Here is a 26,032-nt window from a genome sequence, read left to right as displayed (position 1 = left end):
CACAGAAGTGGATGCTCACAGTCAGCTATTGGATGGAACACAGGGCCCCCAATGGAGGAGCTAGAGAAAGTATCCAAGGAGCTAAAGGGATCTGCAACCTTATAGGTGGAACAACAATGTGAACTAACCAGTATCCCCCGGAGCTCATGTCTCTAGCTGCATATGTATCAGAAGATGGCCTAGTCGGCCATCACTGGAAAGAGAGGCCCATTGGTCTTGCAAACTTTATATGCCCCAGTACAAGGGAACTCCAGGGCCAAGAAGTGGGAGGGGGGAGGAAAGTGGGCAGGAGGGCATGGGGGACTTTTGGGATAGCATTGGAAATGTAAATGAAGAAAATACCTAATTAAAAAAAAGGAAAAAAAATCCATCTCACATGATCAGCAGCTACAAAGAAATCCCATAAGACCCTGTCCTTAAGCACAGGGCTGTTAAGGCATCCTCTTGCATGAGAGACATTCAGAGAAACATCTGTGTGATATTCTCCACTCAGAACTCATCCAAGCTTTCTATGACCCAGTGGGTTGATTTTCCATACCAGCTGCTCATTACCATCAGCCAGAATGATTTTTCACAATCTTACACTTTCTTCTAGTCCCCACTTACCCACGAAAGTCTAAGACTTCCTCACACATTTACAGACCCATCTGAACTTCTGAGTATGATGTGTATGTCATTTATAACTGGATGCTGCTACAGTTTTTAATTCTCACTTTTCGTACCTTTGATAAGCTTAATCTAAACACGCTATTTGATACTGTGCAGCCTTCCATCCTCTCCCTATCTGCCAACTGTCCCGTACGGTACTAAAGTTTTGAAGGGTACACTGCATTTTCCAGCTCTAAGGAGCCTTCCTTTCCTTTATTTAAAATCAAGTACCATATACTTTGCACCTCCAGAGAAGTCAGTACAGTGACGAGCAAAGGAATGTTTACCGGTGACAAGCAGATGACATTACATTTACATTTAAAGATTTTTAAACCCATAAAGTTACGATTTCTGGAGTTTATCATACAAGTCACTCTAATGCCTTTTATCTTTAAAGCACCAAAGTCCAATGCAATAAGTCAATATCACAGCAGCAAAATAATGGGAATTAACATGCAAGTGTTTTTAGAACTCTGTTATTATATATCACTCAGATATAGTCATTAGGAAGAGCTATAATTCCCCAAGCCTTGAATGTGTGAAAATAGTTTTAAGAATGTCTAAAGATCCACTCTGCTGTTCTTTTTAAAGTAATATTTGAGCACAGTCATTAGAAGAGAAACCATGTGGCTGTAAGTGATAGTTTTATATTGTTGTCTTAAAATCTGAGGAATTTGCTTCTTTAAACAAGTGGATGACAATTATATAATAGCAGTTTTTGTTAGTCTCTATGAGTAAAAGAAAATAAAGAATAACTCAATATTGGCTGGATATTTAAATATGAGAGTTAACTTAAAATCAGTACACTTGAGAACTGGAGAGATACCTGAGTTGGTATAGTACTTCTGTGCAAGCCTGAAGGCATAGGCTCCACCCCAGAGCAAACATGAATATGTGCCATGCATATACTCTAATGGGTACTGTGATGCCAACACTACATCCACCTTAGAAAATACACTAGAACCACTTTACTCACCTAGGCTATTTCAAACAATAGGCATCCCCTGTAAGAGATTCTGATATATTGGACCAGCAGTTGGTTCCAATAACACAACTATTTTCAACGTCCCTCAGAGAATACCATTGTGTAGTCAAAATCAATAACCACTACATTGAGGCTGGAGAGATAGCTCATCAATTAGAATTACATATTGCTCTTACAAAAGCCTCAAATCTGGCTCCTATCACTCCTGTCAGGTGGTTTATATAAATCACCTGCAACTCTAGCTCCAGGAGATCAGATGTTAGCTTCTGGCATCTACAGACATCTACACTCATGCATACACACTCGCACACAGATGAATACAAAAATCAATCAATCAATCAATCAATCAATCAAAACTTCCCCTACTACAGCAGAACAGACCTTTCAAAGACACATTATAACTAAACTTTCCAATTGGCATTACCCTCTTCCCATGGGGCATAAGGCATATGAACACTGCCATTTTGGATATTAGAAACATGTAACATGAACACATGGCTTGTGTACTGAGCAAGTTTCTAAAGACGTTCAAAATATGGACGTTTTATACTCCCCACAATGACTCTATAAGTTGGCACTACTTTATGGCATTTTGCTTCTTCAAAAAACAGCGAACAATACTAGCTACTACTCTGAAATGCTTCTGTACGCATCGAGCCATTTAGTCTTCCCAGAAGTGCCCTTTAAGAAAAAAAAAATTATTGCAATACCATTCAGTAGATGAGGAAATGAAAGCCTAAGAACCAAGAGACACAATAACTTGTTCACAGTAACACAGCCCATGAATGGCAAACTAGGGATTGGAGCAGGGATAGTTCTGATCTAGGAGTAATTTGCAATTGGCAGTGGCCAACAGAAATGAAGGACACTGATAGAGAATGAAGTTATTAAATGTGCCTATCAACATCTCTGGCGAGCTAAGAAATGCCATTGCTAATAAAATTGAGTAAGAGTGATACCATCTGTATTATGACACAGATTACCACAGTTGGACTCAACTGGAGATTCCATGGTGCAGAATGAAAATAATATTGAGAGACGTGTCTGAGGTGGGAGTCCAATTCTGTCAGACGTGAAGGCAAGAAGTGAGCTAGAAGCCAGAGTCCTCCTCGTCGTCCATGCCATAGATGAGAAAGGTGGACTCATGACACACTGTCTGTAAAGGGGGCTCCACGGACAAGGGAAAGCAGCTGGCTATATGAGTAGACCACTTTAACAAATGAGCTTTAACAAATGTATTTTTCAGGATTCATACTCAGGTACATTAAATACCCTCATTTCATTAAGTTTTTGTCTTGGTATTACCTCATTAAATCCTCTTATATTCTGATTTGTGATTGCAAAGTTTACCTTAAAATTAAATTAGTATTTATGAAAAGAGACATTTCTAAACATCAGGTCACAGTTATGAAATGGTGATTTAATCTTAGGCCTAGTTGTTTGGAATCCCACTCAACCTTGTCATCTATGCTCCTCAGATAGGATGGCCATCCTCTTCTAGAGGTGGCCAAGTGTTAAGTCTGCAGTGGTCCCCTACCATCCTTTGATTAGCTAAATCACACATACAGTCTCTCAACCAATATCACAATACCTGTACATTGAGTTTTTAACATTTCAAGCTATCTGTTAGCCAGCCTAATAGAAAGGATTTAAGACAGTTCTACTTAGCTACAGAGAAATCTCCGAAGAACATTTTTTCCTTTCAAAATAAAACCCAGCAATATACCAAAACCTTTGTACTTGATGACAACTGTTGTCTCTAAAGGGAATTCCTTTTGCAGGATCGCCGCTCAGCCTCCAGCCTGGTGTCTGTTGAGGGAAGTTATATGAAACATCCAAGTGAATCCACTACCTTCTATTAGCAGCAGTGCTGAGAATGATCTGGTGCGCCTCCACACTCCTTCTCCTCGCCTGCTTCTTTTTATTAGGTCCTAATACTCTGAATTATTATTTAATGTTCAGAAAACAAGAGCTAATATGTATTTTCATAGCTGTTGCCATATTTTTCTGAAGTGTCATTTTCTTTGATAGCTTTGAACTTTAACAGCTCCTTTTCTTTTGTATGCATATCCAAGCCATCTCTTAGAGATATAGTTTTTAGAAATAAATAACTTCCCAATAAAAACTAATGAAACAAAAAGAGATAGTAAAAAAAAATCTTCAGATACTATTGAATACAAAGAATGAAGAACGCCGCTGTCAAGATTAGAATCAGTAAATAAAGACTTGAGAACCTCAGAACAATTAAGAAATCAATTTTATTGTCTATTAGGCTCAAGACAGTGCCTGTTGGGTTTTAAAGAGTAAATCATGTTTATTCAGTTAATTCATAAGCTTGTAGCTCACTTACTGAACTGCTAATGTTCAATACAGAACAACATTAAACACACATGAGGACTGACACTGGGCTTGGATCAGGGTGCTTCATAGGAGATTAAATAAGAACCACACTGGTCCTGTGAGACCCAGCAGCTCTTCAGTCCCCACCTTCCTTGATTGGTTTTGGTATTTGGCAACATCAAATAATGGGTCACACATCTCTGAGCTCTCTGTTCTTGTATCAGTTAAATTCCTTGAACAAAATGTCCCCTTAAAAACTATGCCATTCTACAAAAGAAACATGGCATAACACAAACTGCACTTCGATGTCTGGTGCATTGCCTCGTATTTTGAATATTTGCTAAGTAGAAGAACAGCTGAACTAATGCTTCTCAGGGGAACACACTATTTCAGACAACACGACAATGAAAGTCGAACCAGAAACTGACTTGATTTGTTTTTCAAGAAACTGGAATATTTGTGACTTATTAGGGAAGAAAACCATTTAGACTGACAGGGGTGTCATGCTATCATTCAGTTTGTTTGCAGTTGTCTGAAGGCATCTCTCAAACTTCAATAGCATCTTCAACTGTTGGAAAGCATCTATTTAGAATACATAAATTGTCTCAGGTCAGGTGATAAGGAACCACTTAGCAGTGGAAATGCGCGAAGCTTACAGAGCACCGACATCTGTACTGTGTTTTCCATAACTTCAGGAGGTGATTTTATTTTTGTACAATGAAGAAAACAGCGCAGCAGCAAGAGAGACTCACAAAGACAGTTCAGGATGGTTTCATCTGACAAATGGGGCAGGGAAGAAAGAGCAGACGAGAGAAGCTTGCTGATATTAGGGAAGTCCAAAAACAAACAGACAACAACAAAAGCTTCTGAAAGACTGGCTTTTGAATAAAAATATAATCTGTGTCTTAGACTTTACTGCATATATTAATTAGTTCTAGGGGACAACAGACATTCTGATAACAGAGGTTAGGGCTGGGAGGGGTGGCTCCATGGCTAAGGTGCTTGCTGTGCTATCATGAGGTGCTGAGTGCAGGTCCCTAGACCCAAAACTAAATCACACATGGTTCAGAACTGGGATACAGAGTAGCCTAAAAGGTGAACTCTTGGTTCAGTTCAAGATCCTACTTCAAACACATGTGATGGCAAATATCTCAGGGAGACACCCAACATCAACCTATGGACTCCACACTGGGACACACAAATGAGGCCAGTGGCATACACATGTGCACACACCTGTACACACCCATGCTTATACCAGAGAAGAGAGAGAGAAAGAAGGGGGATAGATGACGAAGATGACAGTGAAGTAAAAGAGGAGATGGAGGAGGAAGAAATAATAATTCACAAAGACCAGGAGGAAGCTAAGAAATATCTTAAAAGAAGGTGACAGCCTGGAGGGAATGGCTGAAAGATTTTAACCTAAAAGATGCTATGAAGACTTTAATATAATCCAAAGCCACAGCTCTCTGGTGTTGCTTAAAAGCTGAAGAACAACTCAAGAAACATATCCCTTTGTAAAAATAATAAATTCACTAAAATGTTCATAGACATTAATAGGCCAAAAGGGACCATCAGACTTCTCACATTAAGTTAGCCATGAAAAGAGTCAAATAAAATTCTGTTCATTCATGGGAAATGGATCTGTAAAGTCACAGAAAACTATTTTTAACCAATGCAAAACAGACTTCTGAAATAACATCTAGTTGAAGTATGTATCTTCCTTTTTTTTTACTACAAAAATCAAAATGAGAAAACCTAACAGTCGTCAATTGATCTTTAATGATCAAAGGTAGACCTCACCAGGGGAGAACCATTAATGAAGTTAAAATTATTTTAATTCTTAAATATAAGTGATACTAAATAAAAAATTTCAATACTGCTAATAAACTAAACATGACCATATACATAAGCTAATTTACCATAAAAATGGAAATATACATGATACACAGTTTAAAGGGATTTTCTAAAAATGTTTAATTCTTTATACAGTGTGGCAATATTATGAATGCATCTCTTATATTCTCAGAGACTGGAACATTTTCTGGACCTCAGAGCCAGAGTGAATAATATACCTTAAAGCTACTTAAGACTGCTAGCCTACTGTGTCCTCAAACTGTTTAACTTGCCTTTAAGAGACCAGTGCAAGAACCTAAATGCTTGTCTTCAGTTATCCATGTTAACAATTTTTACAACCTAAGATAATGCACAGCTGTAATCTTGAATTATGCACTCTTCCATGCTCCTGGCTCAGGTAATGTGTGTCCATCATTTGCCAAAAGCAGAAAATACAGAAGACGTGAGTAACTTTCTAAAGTCCCCCATAAATGTAACCATTTATGGATATTGGTTGGTAAACAATGATGCTTCTTATCTGGGTTAGTTAGTTTCATTTGGAGCCAGTGACTTAGTCCCTTGTAAATCTCCTTTACAGAGGTTTGTAAAGCAGTGATTCTCAACCTATGGGCACGACCCCTTCAGGGGTTAGACTGACCTTTTTGTAGGTTGCAAAGCTGATATATTTCATATCAAATATTTATATTACAATTCATAACAGTAGCAAAATTACAGTTATGAAGTAGCAATGAAAATAGTCTTGGTAGGGGGATGGCCACAATGTGAGGGACTGCATTAAAAGGGTCACAGCATCAGGAAGGTTGAGAACCGCTGCTATAAAGAGTCCCATTCCTTCTTCCTGTGATGCTCTTCATGCTTCCCAATAAAGACAGAGAGAAGCCCTTTGTTAGGGATGGTCACATACACCCGACAAACACAGATGCAGACACAGATTCAAATTCAGACTCACACATCAGACAGACAGAAGACAGAGTCACAGGAAACATGAAGTGGAGAATTCAAATCTTGACTTGCTCTTGATTAATCTACTTTAAGGGGGAATTCTTTCATATCTTTTCTTAATGGGACATTCATAGGTGACTCAGAGTTAATCACAACTAATTATAATCTTCACAACAAAGTATTTAAAATATAAATTTTATTCTTAACTGCCAAAGTTCATGTTAAGGAAACAGATCTCATAAAATTTGTAGCCCAAGAATTGTTTCCCTTTTTATCAGCTAGGACAAGGCATATAAAATAAATTCCCATGGAAATCCTGGTGTCCAGTGAGACATGAAGAGAACTGAAAGCTGCCTGCCTCTACTGAAGGAAACATAAAACAAGACACAAAACTTTAAAACCTCCGTTGCCAAGATAATGTTGAGAGCCTCCTAAGATGAGAGCGACCCATAGCAGTCTAAGTCAGGGTTCCACAGGACATGTGACCTTAGCCGGCAGGAGGGGGTCAACAGGGAGGGGGGACAACAGAATCGCCTTCCCACAGGCTCCAATCCATACACAGAACCTGTCTGTGTGTGTGAGAGCAACAGCAACTTTCGGGGTTATTCAGTCTTAACAACTTGGAAATTGGATGTCTCAGTCCCAAGTAGGAAGGTATCCATCAATACTCTCCAATGGCATCTGGCACTTCGTGTACCTCGAAAGACAAGCAAGTGGGGGAGTAGATGGGGAGAAGAGAAGAAGTCTCCTGGCAACCAGACTCTCAGGATATGATTGCCAGGCACTGAAGTTGCAAGTTAGTGTCTCAAAATCTTGGGATACAGCAAGAGAAGTTTCCAGCTGCCTTAAGAGATGAGTTCCTAAAAACTAAGCAGATTGCCAGCTGGAGACCACTTGAGTTGTTTGGGTTTGAGGTAGTCACAAATAAATTGCTATAACATTTACATAAATATTTCTGTGTAAATGTAGGTTTTTATTTTACTAAAGAGTTTTGCGTGATGTTTTCTTTTTTCAGGGGGAGAGAGAGAGAGAGCAAAAGGAGGGGGGAGAGTTTATGTGAATGAAGGTGGAATGGGAAAGCACTAACTTCCTATTGAGGCTAAGAAGACTTCAGGAAACAGAACAGAACTCTTGAAATGAATCTAGGAGTGGCCTGAGTCATTTTTCATTAAGTAGATATAGTCTAACCTGTTTAGGATTGTTGAACAATGCCAAATGAAATAATCTATTCCACACATTCTCCTTTAATTTGGTTACATTATAATGCAATTTAGAAGCATTCTGGGTTTCACGGTCAGTTTACTCTCATTGGGTTCTTGGTATTTCTAAACTAAAACAATACAGTTTTCTCACAAAAACCATTAAAGCATATAACATGTAATTAAAAGTTGTAATTTTTAGTCTGGCTCTTTGGATAACGATGAATCAACATTACCAGTGACTGCTACGTTAGTAAAGTTTAAGAATCCATGTCATATAGCTCCTGATGGAATACCACTGGGCTTGATGCACAACGCTTACCGAGATAATGTAACCAGCATGTGTTGACAACAGGACACAAACTCAACACTGTCTATCTGAGGGCCTTAGTGCTGCTCAATGTGTCATTTACACTCTGCAATTCAGGAGACTTCATTTTTTTTTCCAATGCTAAAACCAAATGTTGAAATGATGTATTTCCTACAGACTCTGACATCATTGACAGACAAGTGTCATTCCAAATTGAAACATACTGCAAAGGTTATGGGGAATATCACCAGTGTGAAGCCTATAAGAGAGCTTGCACATCACTTGAGAACATTTTCTCGCCATGGAACATGAACAGAGAAAGCACAAGGTAAAGACTGGACATTTGTACCTGAATCAGTGAGAATGTGGGAGACAATAAAGATCTTGTTTTTTGCTAGCACTTTCTATTTAGCTGAAGGTAATAAATTATCAAGAACTCTATGTCTTCTCTGTTTTGCTTTCACTCATCCTTTCAAAATTGCTTATCTTCACGTGAAATTAGCTGAGTGCATTTTATATATTAAGTACTGGTTGTTTCCCAGGTAATTTTATATTAGAGAGAATTCTTCATTGAGTTCAGTGAAGTTACCTTTAGTGTTAAAAGCTGTAATAGTTTGCTGTTAGTCTTCTAAATACTGTCATTTTGTTTTGCTTTTAGGATAGAGTCTGCCTGTATTGGTCAATCTAACTTCAAACTCACCATCCTTCCTCTTCAGGCTTGCAAGGGTTAGAATTATCAGCATGGATTACCAAAAGCTATAGGACAGCTTTATAAAATAAATATTGCTACTTTATTGGTGAAAGCAATTACTTGTATAATCATCTTAATTTGCCTAATGCAGATCTCAAATACATAATTATCAGTAAGTTTTCCTGTGTGTAATAATTACTTAAAATACCTCAGTGAATTGTATCACAAGACATTTTTAAAAACAAAATAGATATTACACCCCTGGAAGAAAAATAAAAGGAACCATGTAACATTGAGAAACAATTGTTTCACTTGAGACATATTTTTCTTAAATACATCCTCCCTGCTAAGTTTATGAAACCTTGGAAAGTAAAGAAGTTAAAATGCACTCCGTGTCCACTGGAAAGGTAAAATAAAATTAAACTCCAAATAACTGCAAACAAGCTGCATTAAAATTGCAATGTATTACTTAAACATCAAATCAATTGTTTCTAAAATTATCTTTCAGGAAAACTATTTTAAAGTACAATTCATTTGATTTCAAAGTCAAATTCTAAAGGGGAAAAAAATCCACAAAACTAATATCAACAATGTCCTAACAGTCCATACCTCTCCATATTTAAATAATTCTGGCTTTTGATAAGTTGTCACAAAAACAGACATTAAGTAAAGTCTAGAGACCAAGTGAAAGGCACAGTCATGTGACACCCTCAGGCAATTTCCCAGATTACTCACACATTATCAAATAAAGCCATAAAGTGTTGGAAATGAACCTATCACGAATGACATATTGCCGACCTCTCCCTAAGTGTCCAGTTCCCACTTGAAAGTTCTCAAGGACCCCACATGGTAGCCTTGTGAATACAAAGAGCTGTTATCACATAAATAAAAAAGAAAAACAAGTCAAAAATAATTAAAAATTATGTGGAAGGAACTACAATTGCTGTCTCTTGTTAGAGATAGCAAATGAATACACATGCATATAGACACCCAAAAAAAGCAAATAAAGAGGGGTGGCGGGTGTATCCAGTGGCAGAGATGTAACAGAAAGTGTGCTTAAAGTTAAGATTCAACAACAAAACCTCAGCAAGGCTTTGGGTCTGATAAGAAAGATGCATCCCGAGATCACTTCCAAATCCGTGGTAAAGCCAGGTACTATGATTTTGAATACATAGGACTGTGGTCCAGGATGCAAAGCGCCATGTGCCTGTTAGACACAGTTATCTCGTCACACCTTCAAGGCTTACCTCGTAAGACCAGACACACTGCGTCCCGCCGAAGCGGCGAACACACCTTCCTACTTCTACGTCTTCGTGTGTGGTGTACATCTCTCGGAGGCATTCGCCGATATGAGGCACCATCCGCCTGAGAACCTCTCTGCTGAAGATCATGCCAGGTCCTCCCATGCAGAAGTTCTCCCCGGGCTCCAGCCCCAGCTTTCCGAGTTCTTCAGTATTGCCCAGGCCCGTCTGTCCCAGGTAGAGAGGCTTGCTGCTATTTAGGGATCTTAGAAATTCTTCTAACTTATCACCTAAAAAGAGAAAGCCGAGAGTCACCTCCTGTCCTCATTTCACAGGCAATTACCATGTTCAATGGAGTGAGAGAACTTCCGCCATTTCTCTTAACCTCCGTGTACACCTGGTACCATTGGGAAGAAGAAGAAATAATTCTCCTTTCTGTCATTTTTTTCCTTTTTATCAATTATTTTATCTATTTACATTTCAAATGCCCCCCCTTTCCCTGTCCCAACACAAAGTTGGGTATTTCTTAAACCTTAACACAATTTTAACGAATCTGCCATCCAATTTCAGCAGAGGTGAGATGAAGATAAGGGGAATAAAGACTGTTTCTTAGCACATTTGAAGTAACAAAGTCTCCCAGAAACACAACATAATATCAAATGCTGATACTTGGTGTTGGTCTGGCAATCCACCAATCGTTTTCTTTGTCTGTATTTGTGTGTCTATTTCCTGATGTGTGGGGATTCACACACACACACAGAAGCCAGAGTTCAACCTTAGGTCTTCTTCCTCTGGTTGCAAACACTTTGGGTTTGAAGACAGTGTGTTTCTAACTGGCCTGGGTGTCTTTTAGGAGAGTCTTTCTCACTTGCCTGGAGCTCATCAAGTAGACTAGACTGGCAGGGGGGAGAGCTCCAAAGAGCGTTCCACCATATCTCATATGCTTTTCTTTTTGACATCATTTTGGGAGGTGCAAGTCTGGTTCTAATGCATTTTACACATTTAGCTACCTTCATAGCTCCAATATCCAACGATTATTTTTTTATAATAATCATCTAGGTTGGGTGTTTCTCATTAATTAAATTTCAGTCATATATATGTTACATTATTTAGGAGGCAATTTAAATGAAACCTCATCTTGAAATTGAACTTGGGAAGGCATTATTTTAGAGAGAAAAATCATGAACATTACAATCAAAATCATGAGATAAACTGACTTATGTGTGGTAAGTTGATCAAAAGAAGGGATTTAAAATAAAATCCTGTAGCAAGAAGTGTTCAAAGCATTTGATACTCCATATAGCCAAACATGAGAACAAGTTGTCACCCTCTTCAGTGTTCTTAGTCAGCCTTGGCACTCTCAGTTTCGATGGACAGGGTGTGTGGCCACTGTCTCCATCCCGTGTTTCACCCTCCAGCTGTCAACAAGAATTTTTTAAAACTATAACTGGATTCTTAATAGAAATGCATTTTAATTTTAATAGAAACGGAATGTGGCATTTCAAAGATTTGAGGGACAATATACTCCAAATCATTAAAACAAATGGCAGGAGTAGGCCCTAGCAACGCACACTGCAAAGTGTGAGACCTTTGCCAGAAAATCTTTGTGATTGTGATGGGAAATAGAAGCTAGTCACCCTAAAGCCTAGGTTCCACCAGGCAGTGAGCAGAAGGCAATCCTTCTGAAAAAAATCACAGTTTTCACCATAAATATCACATTTGAGGAATACAATTGTAATAGACTTGTTGCCACTTAACCATCAAAATCTCTCATTTCAAAAGGCACCTCCGAGATCTGCTCCTCCCCCTTAAACTCAGAACAGCCCTGTTAACCGGACACCAACTCCTTGCCCCAAAGAAGACCCTTGAATCTGCTTGTCCTTGCACTATGTGAAGGGTATTAACCTCGATCATGACAAAGTCATAGGTCTATAAGTAGCCCGCACATGGTGAGACGGGGTTGCACTCCTTAGAATAAGAGGTAGGGAGCACAGACAGTGGAGGTTGCTCCTCCAGGACAAGCCTATTTTTTTTCTTTGCAATGGTTTTCCCATCTTTTCCACTGTCTGAACCACAACGTTGACTCCTGTGCTCTAAGGAACTTTGAGCTATTGAGCTCTGAAATTCTCTGGCCAGGACTGCTGACAATCTGGATACAAAGCTGCTCCTTTCTTTTAACACTGACAAAGTTTCCTCATGCTGTGGCTGTATGGTGTGGGCTGGGTAGTTCGAGAATCTGTTCAAACGCTGCAGCAACCAAGATCACCTGGTCAGGTTCGACTGTTAGTGTGTATGATGCAGCTTGCGGGGTTCCAGGGTCTGTATAAGTCCAATGCACTGTCTACCCCTTTTCTTCACCTGACCTTTGGGGAGTCATTGCCAATGGATTTTATTAAAGTGTGGCAAAGAATGGGGAATAGGCTGGGAGGTACAGCACACTGGGGCTAGTGGGTGTATTCAAGGTCTCAATATGGGGCAAGTTTCTAAAAGCTTCAGAATGTTCAAACAGGGGTCTGGGACAGTAAACGAAGGCTATCCTCAACTGCAGGCATCCTAAAACTGCTCTAGGTTAAGCTGAAACAAAGGCACAAGGTAGTAAAGCAACAACGTAAAATACCCAGCCCTGCTCTAGCCAGCATCTTGTATCTTGCAATCCTTTAGCCAGGACACGCCCCTCTGGACAGATTGGGGAAACTCACCTACCGCGAGCTTGGGGGAGGGGCGGGAATAGCTTTGGGGTTATCTATGAGGACCCTTTCTTCACCTTCAGAGTAGAGACCTGAGGAAGATGGAATGAACAACTGCAAGAGCGAGGAAAGTGAGTGAATAAACCTGAGCAGGTATGAGGAAGGTACAGACTGCAGGCAAGGAGGTTCAGGCTAAGAATGATGGGCGGATGCGAGGGGTGTGGATAGCTGGCCAGGGGGCTGCAGAAGCCCAGAGCAGGTGCTGGCAGAGAAGCTGTGGAGGAGGTGGGTAGAGGCTGGGGTTGACAGCAGAGAAAGGAATTAGGAGGTGGGCAGGGGGGACAGCTAACACTGGGAGGTCACCTTTGATGTAGACATCGTCGTCGGCGCGCATGAACCACTCATACTTGTCCAGATAGTGGTCGTGCATGTACTTGATCATCATGAAGGACTTTTTCTGGGGAGGGTAGGAATCGTCAACCCCCGGCAGCGCGATGACGGGCAAAGGTGGCGGGGGCTGGCCAAGCGCAGCACTAGGAGATTGCTGACTGGAAAAGAACTCCACGCGGCCAGGGATGAAGCGCGCCCAGGTCCGCTGCGCGGCCAGCGCGCGACTGCCCAGGTACTTCTGTGCGGTCATCACACCCACGTACAGGAAGTCCCCGGGTCCGGAGGTCGGGGCAGCGGCACCCCCGTCCCCGCTGCCGTTGTGGCTGCTCCCCGGCCGGCCACCCTTCCGAGGGTCAGCCGCGCCCCCATCCTCCTCCTCCGGTTCCCCTTTGGCAGCGGGAGCGTCGGGAAGCGCCGTCGCACCTTCGGGCGTGTGTCCTCGCCTCCTCTGCGGCAACGGAGCCGGCTGCTGCCAGGAGCTGCTCCGAAAACTGGGACCTCCGGGCGCCGCCTCCGGCTGCTGAGGACCGGGGAGCTCGTGGCTGGCAGGGGGCGGCGACTGCTCTAGCCGCGGCCGGGACTGGGGTTGGGGGAGCAGCTGCTGCGCGTCCGCGCGGGGCCCGGTAGCGGAGCGGCCGTAGTAGGAGCAGAGACTGGAGCCGCGTCGCCTCTTCTCGCTCAGCTCGGCCACCCGGGGGGCGATGAGCCAGGACGCGGCGGTGAAGCCCAGGACCAACCCCAGCGCCACGCTCACCCACGGGCGGCGGGAGCGCACGGCCATCGTAGCGGCTCGGAACACGGAGGCAGAGTGGGCGGTGTGGGCGCTGTCGCGGGTCCCCTAGGCTGGCTGCCGCCCCGGCTGGGTCTCCGCGCCCCTAGCCCGGGGCCGTGGAACGCTGCCTGCCCGCCGACGCGGGCTGGCTCTCCCCACACCGAGCTGCGCTGCAGCTCCGGGCGAGGTGGCAGCTCTGCTCCGCGCTGGGGCTCCCGCCGAGGGTCGGGAGTGAAACTTCGGCAGCGGCAGAGGCGGAGGCGGCGGCGGCGGCGGCCGCGAGAGGAGCTGCAGGAGGAGGAGCGGCGGCGGCAACGCGTCCGCTTCTCGGCTGCCACCCTGTCACAGGCGCGCCTGGTCCCTCCTCCTCCCGAAGCCTCCGCCCTCGCTCCCCGCCTCCCGCCCGCCCGCTGCCGGGCTTGGGACCGGCCCGAAGGAGGAGCCACCCGCGTCGTGGCTGCCAGGCGTGGGGAAGCGCGGGCCGCGGTATTTCCCCATCACCCGCTCTTGGACGCCCCCCAGCCTGCGCCTGGGTCGGCCATCCTCCTCTCCGGAAGGAAACGAAGCCTGTGCGGCCACCTCGGGCTTTCAGCGCGGCTGTCCCCTGGTCTCCCCCTCCTCTGGCTCCACTCTGGGTCCCGACCCGCCCCCACCCCCGCCCTCTAGATACCGCTTCCCCGGCCTTGGTTAAGCTCCTCCGGATGTCTCTGCCCCGCTGGGTTTTTCCAGGGAGCTCGGATGCCGGAGCCCCCTGCAAGCTCGCACTGCTGTAGGTGGGATCCCTGGGATCCCCTCCCCCAGCCCCTGGCCCAGAGCGTCCTAGCGTGACCCTCTCTCACCGCTCCCCGCCCGGGGTCTGAGGAGCCACTTTAGCGGTTTTGGTTCTTAGTGGCTACACTTACTGTTGCTACTGTGCCGCGCCCTCTCTCTCCACTCACTGCCAGGAAACCAATGGTCAGCCCCAGCCTAGCTGCCCTACCTGCATCTTTGTTACCTCCCTCCCCTGGTCAGAGCATCGGCTACACTTGGTGTCTCCTGAGAAAAATTTGAAATTGAAAATATGCTCTTCGAAGGCTGGGAAAGAGGAAGGTGAATGGGGACCAGGGGAGGGTATTTAATCCTCCAAAGAACTTGCAAAGACTGTCCTCCACCTGTTGACTTGGGAAATGTGGGACTGCCTGATCGTCCCCTCCTCCGCTCTTCTGGTAGTCAGTCTCTTGTGTGGAAATAAGAAGCATGAATCATTTTCTGTCTGGAAAGAAGACTAAGTAGGACCGGCAAATGACTACAAAATGCGAACAAATCAGAATCAGAAAGCCTCTAAGAACCAAACTGAGGAAATGCTCGTCCCAGCAAACTTAATCATAAAATAAAATAAATTAAGAGGTGTAATTTAACAGCCTATTCTGATACACTGACGGGAGCTAGTTCATCTCTCTGGCGAAGGAGCCCAAAATGGTTAAATTGTATTGACCAAAATGACTTTGATGGTGTGAAGAAATTATCTGAAGGTGAGTTATATTTTGAAGGAGACACTTCAAATTTGTTCTTTGGAGGCTGTGTATCTAACCATATACAGTCTGGTGTGTCTGACATCCCAAACCTTTTACTTCTCAAATTTCCGTGTTCTGCTTTATACATCAACCTCAACGGGGATGGTATTGAATGGCATTCGGCATAATGGCTCAGTGGAGCAAGGCACTGGCACCATCTCTGGAACAGTAAGTCTGCCTGGAATCCTTGCAGGACGGTTCTTTCCACGCCAGTCATTGGCTGTACAGGAGCCCAGCTAACTAAAGATTGTTTCTGCTTGACAGTGAACCTCCTTTCCTTTCCACGTCTGAGGCTTGCCCTGAGATTCATGAGAATGAAGACCATCCTATTCTTTTTAATGTTGAATTTCAACTAGGAAATAAAGCTAGTCAAGCAAGCAGGACTCTTCTGGTTTTCCATATATTTTCGCCATTTTAATTTTCATGTAACTGATACCTCATAGACTTCTGCTATAAGGAACATTCTTTATCACTTTCATGGTAAACAATGACCACGTAAGATTTGGGGGAACTTGAAATGTGGCTAGTGTGACTGAGGAAATGTATTTTCAGTTTTATATAATTTCAATTAGTTCTGATTTAAGTCGCCCCGTGTGGTCAGCTATTGCTACAATGGGGAGTACATTTTCAGAGTTTCCCAATTTCGTGTGGTTAGTGGTTGAGAACCACATCTGCTTACACATCAGCAAACTGCCCTGCAAGCTCCTAGCTGCTCTTCATTCAAACAGGCTGGTCTGCAAAGCCATTACTTCTCATTAGGCACAGATAACTCACTCAGGACTCGTTTAGAATAATTGAGAAGAAAGTTAACTCCATTTATTAATCTGTTTAACAAGCATGTATAAGATATTGCCTACTGTTCAAAGCACAGAGCTTTGGACTTGGAGACTCCAGCTAAATAATTGCTACCTCCTGACACAGAGTTTATTTTGCAGACACTGATGTCTAGGTGGAGTTAACACCCCACTGCAAGGTATCCCAGGGTTGAAAAGTAATAGGCTAGAGAAACACAGTCCTCTTGAGAGTATTTTAGTACCTTAATAGATCAGTTTGGGAATCAGGAAGGCACAAGAAGCTTTTTGTAATAAAATGAAGGTTTTGAAGCAGTATTCAATGCTACCTGTGTGATTTGGGGAACCTGCTTAAAAATTCTTTGAGCTTTAGATTTCTCTCATGACCGTCACATTCTGTGAGAATTTATAAGCACACAGAATGTGTTAGTACAGCCTGCAGAGCCAGGAGATGCTAGTTCTTACTCCTGATCTCTTCAAATATCACATTATTTCTATACTCATTTTCTTTTATAAAGTGTGTGTGTGTGTGTGTGTGTGTGTGTGTGTGTGTGTGTGTCCATGTCTGTATGAGTTCTCCCCTTCAGTGATGAGGGTTTCAGATATCAATGTCAAATCATCAGGCTTGGCAGCCATTATCACTGAACCACCTTGTCAACCATCAATTTTATGTTTCACGCCTTTATTTATTTATCAAATATTTAGTATTCTTTGTAAACCTGATGCTGTTGTCAACAAAGAACAGTAAAAAGACAAGGCCCCTAATTTTGTAGCCCTTGTATTCTACTAAGGGAAGAGCAAACGTGCTCTGTAAGGATATATATAAATAAATAAGCATATTGTCTGCTTTCAAAAATTGAGATAGATAGCAAGAAGATGCATAGGAATGAGGCAACTTAAAATTGTTATATCAGAGTTATTTCTGATAATTTATCAGATATAGGCAAAAATAAGGGGAGAGGTTTGTCACCAAACCTCTGGGGCAGGCTCGGTATACCGAAAATCACCAGAAATTAGTGGAGTTTGGAAACGGGAAGTAGCTGCTGTCCTAAAGGAGAAATGTGAACTTGAACTCCGAATGTAAGCAATGTAATCACAATGCTTAACAGTCACATTTAAAACTAAACTACTATGATTATTTTTCCTGCCCTGAAATTAACATATCCAAAATGGCATTATAGTATGTAATCAATAAAAAATTATTAATGAGAAGTTTCACAGTCCTTGTAGTGACACTAGTTTTTCCAGGCCATTGTGACATATAACCACTCATAGGAACAGTTTCTGTGTTTAGTACATACAGGCAGCTCGTGGCTAACAGTGGACTGTGTATATTGAGTGTCTTAAAACCATTTATAAAATGTCTGGATTTATTCTGAGTGACAATAAAGGTGTTATGTAAAGTAATCTTATGGTTATTATTTTTATTTTACAGAAGTAAATTACGGTTTTTTTTTTAAAAATAAATCCACTCTAATGCCTATGGGAGAAAAATGTAGAGAGATTTGTTGTAGAAAGCATTGAAAACATTACGCCCAGCAGCTGGGTATATATACCAGTGCTAGAGACCATGCCTTGCATGTGTGAGGCCGTGAGCTCAACTTTAAGCCCTGCAAAAACTCAGCATAAATACAAACTTTTAGCAAACAAACAAACAAAAAAAATGAAAACGCCCTTTTGTTCTTCACCTACAGTGCTTGCACTTCTTTCTTGTTTTTTAAGGAGAAGCTATAAGAAATGCCCTTAAGTTTTATATTTTAAATTACATTTTATTTATTCATGGGAGTGGCAGATCTTGTGCCATGTCGCATATGTAGGGTGGAAGGACATGAAGCAGTAGGTTCTGGAGATTGAACTCAAGCCATTTAGCTTCAGGCACCTTTAATTTACCCACTGAGTCATTGTGCCAACCGGAAAGTATTTTTATTAATCTGAACTAAGTATTAGGTTTGTTGAAACTCTTATAGTTACTTATTTGATATTTCCTAAAGCCAGTGAAACAATTTTTCCATACTTATTTTAATCTTGAATTTTATACACACAAACACACACAAGTACATATATTCTAAGAAGAAAAATCTCTCTGGGCAAGAGATGTTAGAGGCATATTTACATGGAAACTGTCACTCAAGAGCAAGAGATAAATTATGTGTAGAAGAGAAAAGGGGATTGCATAGGAAACAGTAAAACGGTCTGCAAGTAAGCAAAGAGTACTTGAATATGTCAGGGAGGTGTGGTGCTCTGACTGAAGGTCCCAGGACATTTGCTGTTCTTCCCTGGACAAGGATGTCTTATTATGTAAACTAACAAACCACCTGGTAAGATCTCTGTGAAACAACATGGTGGCCAGTTTCGAGAGAGGCAGTAAGAATAGAAATATCCTAAAATTGTAATCTTGAACAAAGGAAATCACAAAATTGATTCCCTGTCCTCCTCCAATATTTTAAATATTTCAGAGGTGACCAGATATAAGTAGTGTCACATATGGCTTCATTCACAGGTCCTCGGAGATAAAGTCCCTGAGCTATGTTGTCATCTGGATTCAGGGTCTGGGTGAAATTCCCAATGGTAAGGTAGAGTTGGATGGCAGGATCTGGAGACCAAGTTGTCACAAAGGTATGCCTGTTCTCTGAGGACAACGATCCCTTGTGCATTTGAGTGCTCCTAAAAAGCTAGCCACAGCTAGTAAAAATTGTTAGGTAGAGAGTTCCTAGTTCTGATCACTATGCTGAAGGTAAATATTTAAATAAATAATTTGACACATACTCCAGAGGCTCTAATGGGAGTTGAGGCTGGTAATGACACTTTGATTTGGGATTCTATTGAGCTATTTCAGATGTCAGCACTTTTTTTTTTTCTTGAAAGGTGGAATTGATTTCATTTGTGTGAAGCAACTGTGGCATCTAGTGGTTAGTGATCATAATGGTAACACAGTTTGCTTCGAAAGGATAAATTATGTCATAGGTACTTTTCTCATTGAGGGTTATTACAACCATAGATAGAAAGGTAGCTATTTTGTTATACACTTATTCCCTCAGACGTCAGAACAGGGGGTAATGGTCAAAGTTTACACAGTGAATAACTCAAATTGAATAGATTGTGGACTGATTTTAATCTATACTTAGGTAAACCAATGAGAAGCTGTGTTTATTTATTTTTTTTTTTTACAGTGACTGGACATCTGATTTTTAGAAATAAAATAGCAGTTGCTAATTCTGCTTTTACATATGATAATGCTATTAAGGCATGATTTTTTTAAAGAATATTTATGTTCAGAGCAATACTCACATGTTTACAGATGAGCTGTATGATAACTTTAATTCAAGCAATGTTGTCTAAGGTGACAGTAACTGGATCTTGACATGTACGAAGCTTAATGACCTGGGGGAGGGGGCTTAGTTCTGGGGAAGGGTGATTACCTTTGGAGATATTTAAGACTCTCCATTATAAGAAGCTTAAGGCAACTATTTCGTTTGTTTATAATGAGTGCAAACTCAACATTTTTTTTCAATAGATTTAATTGACTGAGATAACATAACTACCCTCTCAAAGAGTCACTGAAAAGGTCATTTGGCAAGAGATTGAGGATGTAATTTGTGTTGGTTTGAATTACGAAAGTCTGCCAAGGCCTCTTCTATTTAAACACTTGCTCCCTGTTGGTGGCCCTTATGAAGTTATGAACCCTTTTGTAGGTGTCCTTCCATACATTACTGGGAGAGGGACTTGGGGGTTTATGGTTGTACTAGTTAGGCTTTCTATCAGTTTAATACAGACTAGGGTGAACCTGGGAGAGGGGGTACCTCAATTGAGAAAGATGCCTCCAACAGATTGATCCATTAAATATATCTGTGGAGCATCTTCTTGATTAGTGATAGTTGAGGGACAGCTCAAGCTACCTCTAGGCAGAAGAGCCTGGAGTGTATGAAAAAGCAAGTACAGGAAGGCTTGGGGAGCAAGCCAGTGAGCGGTGTTCCTCCATGGCCTCTGTTTCAGTTCCTGCCCTGCTTGCATTTCTGCCTTGGCTTCTGTGGATGAGGATGGACTTATGACCTGGACACGCAAGCCAAATAAACCCTTTCCCCTCCCCAGGTTGCTTTTCGTCATGATGTTTGTCAAAGTGATAGGAATTAGGGACATTTTAACAACTCCACAGGAATAGACTATGGCAGTAACCTTGACTACTTCCCTCTTTGGTATTTGCTTCCTGTTTGTGGATGGAAATGAACTCAGCCACCTCCTGCTTCCTCGTCCTAGCTTTCTCTGCCCGTGGCCATGCCTCCTTTGCCATGATGGACTTATTTCTCTGGAGCCTGAAGTTCAAATAAACCCTCTCTTCCTAAAGGTATTTTTGGTCATGATCTTTTTTGTTTTTTTCCACAGCGACAGAATGATAATTAATTTGGCAGTGTCATAAAGGAGCAGGTCACGAGACATCCAAATCAAAAGAAAAGCATTATCTTTCATATTCTCTTTACCACAATGATACCCTCAGTCTTAAGAAAACTGCCTGGCTGAATTCTCACAAAGAGAGAAGCACCAGTTCTGATGTGAGGATTATTTTTCCAAGTAGAAATAACTGTAATTATATAGCAAGCTGCAAAGCTTGTAGAGAGGAGTTCATCAGAAATATGAATTTATTCTCACAAAAGATGTCTACCTTTAATTTTCTCTCTTCACTGTTCTAAGATATAAATAAGCTGCAATTCAGTACCTTAATCTTAGTATTTTAAAAACATATGTTACACCTTCCTCTGTTCCATGTTTAAACCCAGCTGCTTACTCCTGCCGACTTGTTTCATGGGGCAGAGCTGTGCTAGACCTATCATCCAAAATTTTCTAGTAGCCACACTTTTAAAAGTAAAATTCATTTTAATATTGCATTTTTTACTCAATAATTTCCTGTAGGCAGTGAACCTTAAACCCCAGTTTTTAAGTTAAAAGATAACCCATTTCAAAACATTTATAAAATTTGTTGTACTGCTTTCTAAAATTTTCACATGAGTATATTCCATAGGGATACACAACAATGTGGTGTGTGTGTGTTTGTGTGTGTGGTGTTGATTTTATGGGTACCATATTTGTTCAGCGCCATATTATTATTAAAAAAATATAACAGAGGAGATTAGAAATTGTCCTTGCTGATCACATTCTTATTAAATTTCAGGGTGCTTTACTGGGATGCAGGCAGGCTTAGGCATAACATCTTTAAATAGATTGTCAAGGAGTCATGCATGCCTTAGGCTTAAAGACTGAATATTCTATCCAAGATTCAACATCTTGAGTGAGTCAGGCATGGCTTATAATTAATTTTATGGTGGTTGCAGACAGCACGACTCTTATTTAATTTTGTAGCAAACTAATCATGACCCACAAGTGTCCCAGTCTTGAACGTTAAGTTGTATGTCTGTGTTAGCAGTAGGGTGATAGCTGTTTTACTGACTCTTCATGATCTTTTGTTGGTTTTGGAAACAGAGTAATTTCAGGAAATAGTTTATTTGTTCACATTAACATGCACTGATTGTTATTTCATATTAATTAATAATTTGATATGTAATACTTCTTGACTTTAAATTCTCAAATAATATTTCCAGTCCTTGATATTTTTAAAGATTTGTTGCTGTTGTTATTACATTAACATTAGTGTGTATGTGTGTCTGTGTGTGTGTCTGTGTGTCTGTGCATGTCTGTGTCTGTGTGTCTGTGTTGGTATGTGTATGTGCCCTTGGAGCCCAGAGATATTGACTCTCCCTGGAGCTGGAGTTACAGATGCCAAACATGGATGCTGGGAATCACACTCTTATCTTCTGCAAATGCAGGCCACACTCTGCACTGCTGAGCCATGTATGTGACCCTCTTCATTAATTTTTAAAAATGTAAAAAAAGTGTTTTTTAAAAAAGTTTAAGAGCATTAATCGAAAGAAATTCCTTCATGTATCCCTTTCTTCTCCTGGAAGCACTGCAAAAAGTTCTCCAGGAAGAAGAGTTAAAGCTAGCTAAACTTGACTTGGTAGCTCATGCTTACAGTCTCCACAGGAAAGGAATATGAGGCCAGGCTGGGCTACAGTGTGAGACCCTGGATTGCTCCTGGAGAAACTAAGGTTCCTTCTCTTTTATTCTTCGACTCGTTAGTGAGGAAATTTAGAAATGGACTTGGGAGGGAGCTCAAGGACAATTTTATTAAGGTTTGAGAATAAAACAACTGGACAGGAAAAGCTATAACCCTCAGTGGCTGCTGGGGAAAAAAAAGATAGAGAAGAGGAAGAGGAAAAGCCACATCATGTGTGGCCACGCTGTGGAGACACATCTCCATCTCAGAAGAGGGGTAGTCGCTTCAGAGACAAAGAGTGATAAAGGCCGATGCCCAGGATGGCTTTGGCTTGCATGAGAAAGAAGAGAGATGGAAGGAAAAGAAATCAGAAGAATTCACCTGGTCTTCCTGCTCCGCAACAAAAGCCCTGAAGGGTTCCATGGAGTAGCAGCTTCTTAGCTGGAAGGACAGTACATCATTTAATTAAAGGAATAAGTATTCCTCCCATTTCCTTAGCATGCATGCTTCTGAATTAGCCTCCCTGAATGGAGGAGACCACAGGATATCATATTCTATTTTTAAAAGCTCTTCATTTGTCCCATCCCCACCCAGAGCCATGGGCATTCCCTTCTCTAAGGTCTAAGTAGTGGAAAACCTTTTTAGTGTTCCTTCAGAAATGGAGAATAGGTTCCAAAGTCCCAGTGGCCTCTGGGACCTCTAAGGTGATGCAAAATTTCTTCCTCAAGAACTAATTGCTTACCGTTGTTTAAAAATTAGACCAAAGACATGCACCTGCAAATATTTATGGCATTGCAGACTGGTACCCAGGACAAGAAACAGTATTTTGACTTCTGGTCAAACACAGGAATAGAGGTCCTGTTTCATTTTTTAAATTGTCCATCTTCATCAGTATTAAAAAATAAATTAAAATACAGAACAAGCCAGCAACTAAGAGTTAGAATACTTTGTTGCTAGCTTTGCACCCTGACAAAACAGCTTCTGTCCTTGAATTAGCATTTGTTGAAGTTTTCAGTGTTGCATGTTGGGATGCTAAACCCAAAGAAAATAATGTAAACTTCTTTAAAGTGGTTTAAAAAAAAAAAAGACTTACAGGATTCAAAGTTTGAGACAGGAGACTAGAGAGATGAGGTGTTGGGTAAAGTCTAGGGAAATGGGGTGATGGGTAACATGATTGTTGCTCCAGAATGAAGACCTGAGTTCGAATCCCTAACAGTGACATAAAAAACAGGAGCTTCCGTAATCTCAGCTCTGAGGGAGATATGGTTGCAGACACAGGGAGATAACCAGAGCAGACTGAGCAACCACTCTAGCACAAACAGTAAGTTCCAAGATTCTGCAGGAGACTTGATTTCAAAGACATAAGCTAGAGAACAAACAATAGAGGAAAACTCCCCAAAGTCGGCCTCTCACCTTTGCATATGTATAGTCATGCTCGTACACAGACACACAGACACACACACACACAAACACACACACACATATCATGCACACACAGACACACACATGCACACACAGAGGCACACAGAGGCACATACATACACAAACACACAGAGGCACAAACGCATTATGCACATCACATAATTTTTTTCATTAAAAAAGTATGATGCAGATGAGGAGGGCATGTGAGGTTAATCCTTTTATTGGTGCCTGTGGATTCATCTATATGGGGAGAAAGAGGGAGGGAAGAGTTTTCAGTGAGTAAGAGAAGAGTAAGAGCGAACAAGAGCCTCACAGCTATGTGACTTCTCATCAGTGCTTTCTGGTTTCATCTCCTGACAAAGGGACTGAAAATGACACGTGGCTGAGGCACACCCAGAAATGAGGGAGGATGTGGATGGAGCCCAGCATCCCCAACTCTGTTCTCCATTCTAGGCAGCATTTATCCCCAGCCTTCATTTCTGATGTATACCTTGACAGAAACACAGAGAGGAATAGTAGCAGTGTCCTCTGAATCAAGTTAAGAGGAAGTTTAGGTTTTAGTATTAGTGGCACAGAATCGGAACTTCTGAACGTTTGAACCTGGTATAGTCACCAAAGCCAGCTCAAGACTTGTCGGTCCACAGACAGAACTCAAATGGGTGGGGCATCTTACAGGTAATTAACATGTTGGTGGCAGGGTTGTTGAACAGAATGTTCCCTACTGAGCCAGAAACTCTAATGGGGAGAGCCAAAAATGCATTATTTACTTACTCAATTCTTAAGCTACTAAAGTTTATGAAAAAAAAACTGTGTACATTTTCCTAAATAATTGGGGTAGTTAAAATCCTAACACATTAAGTTAAACAATGTAAGATGAAAGTCAAGAACTTCTAGATCTGTGTCTAAATTGTAAGTTCTTCAGCTCCAAAACATAGAAGACCTTCCTTTTTTCGTTTTTCTTTTCAATTATATGTTTTTCTATCACTCTGTGCTTTAATTGGGCCTCCCCAGGAAACAGGTTTTGAGTCCAGGCTTTAAGAGCAAGTGTTAAAGCCACCCCCATAGATGTTCAGGGGTCCCTCCCCTGCTGATCTCCCTTTTCCTCTCCCCTGCTATTCCTACATACAATCTCCCCTTCCTCCCACCCTCCTTCTGCCTCCCTTCCCATCCCCTTACCATCCAGTTCCCTCCTTCCATTGACCTCTGATCTATATTCTGTTTCCCCTTCTGAAAAAGGCTCAACAATCCTCCCTTGGGTCCTTCTTGTTATTTGACTTCTTTGGGTCTGTTGGTTATAGCACGGTTATCCTGTATTTTATGGCTAACATCCACTTATAAGTGAGTTCATACCATGCAGGTCCCTTTGGATCTGGGTTACCTCACTCAGGATGATATTTTCTAGTTCCACTCATTTGCCTGTGAAATTCACGGTGTCCTTGTTTTTCATGGCTGAGTAGTATTCCATTGAGTATATATAACATATTTTCAGTATCCATTCTTCAGTCAAGAGACATCTAGGTTGTTTTCAGTTTCTGGCTATTACAAATAAAACTGCTATGAACACAGTTGAGCAAGTGCCCTTGTGGGATGGTGGAACATCTTTTGGGTATATTCTCAGGAGTGGTATGTTATGGATTTGGTTTAATTCTTGTATTATGTTAATTGAGTGCCCAAAATTGCACGAGAATATGCATGCTGAGGGGCCCTGACCCCAGATATTCTCAATTGGTAAATAAAGTTGCCAGTGGCCAATGGCTGGGCAGGGACAGAGTCAAGACTTTGGGATACCCAGGCAAGGAGACCAATAGAGGAAGAAGGATTTAGAACTGCCATGCCTGGAAAGGAGTAAAGTCCAAGCCTGAGAGGTACAGAAGAAAAAGCATAGCAATCATGTAAGAGCCAGGGAAGAGCAGGCCCAGGGGCACCTCCCATTGGGTCTAGGACAGCAAAGATGAAATATACATTTTAGTATGTAATAACTTAGGAGTATCAGAGGGGAGGTCTTAGCCATGTGAAGTTAGGGAGTGGCCCAAGCCATTGAACTGTTTAAGGCATACTAAAATATAAGGCTTTGTGTGTGTGTGTGTGTGTGTGTGTGTGTGTGTGTGTGTGTGAGTGTGTGTGTGTGTGTGTGTATGTGTATGTATGTGTGTGTGTATGT

At 41.7% G+C, this 26,032-nt stretch overlaps 1 protein-coding gene across 2 annotated transcripts in view; it reads right to left on the bottom strand.

Moving 5' to 3' along the window:
- Chsy3 (chondroitin sulfate synthase 3) overlaps nucleotides 1–14,405 on the bottom strand; it is a 242,845-nt gene extending 228,440 nt beyond the window's left edge. Inside the window, exons 1-2 of one of the 2 annotated variants that reach the window (XR_003835424.1) lie at nucleotides 13,261–14,360; nucleotides 10,217–10,500 (exon numbers count right to left, since the gene is read on the bottom strand). Coding sequence is in view for 1 of the 2 variants with exons in the window: in XM_021150917.1 (XP_021006576.1) it covers nucleotides 10,217–10,500; nucleotides 13,261–14,068 (1,092 nt within the window). In the remaining variant the exon portion in view is untranslated. Of the gene's footprint in view, nucleotides 1–10,216; nucleotides 10,501–13,260 lie in introns of both variants that reach the window. The other variant, XM_021150917.1, reaches the window with a different exon arrangement.
- Nucleotides 14,406–26,032: the final 11,627 nt, after the last annotated feature.

The sequence above is a fragment of the Mus caroli genome, chromosome 18, assembly GCF_900094665.2.
Source record: "Mus caroli chromosome 18, CAROLI_EIJ_v1.1, whole genome shotgun sequence".
Lineage (NCBI taxonomy): Eukaryota > Metazoa > Chordata > Mammalia > Rodentia > Muridae > Mus > Mus caroli.
The sequence above is the reverse complement of the archived record's forward strand: the minus strand, read 5'-3'. Positions and strand labels throughout refer to the sequence as shown.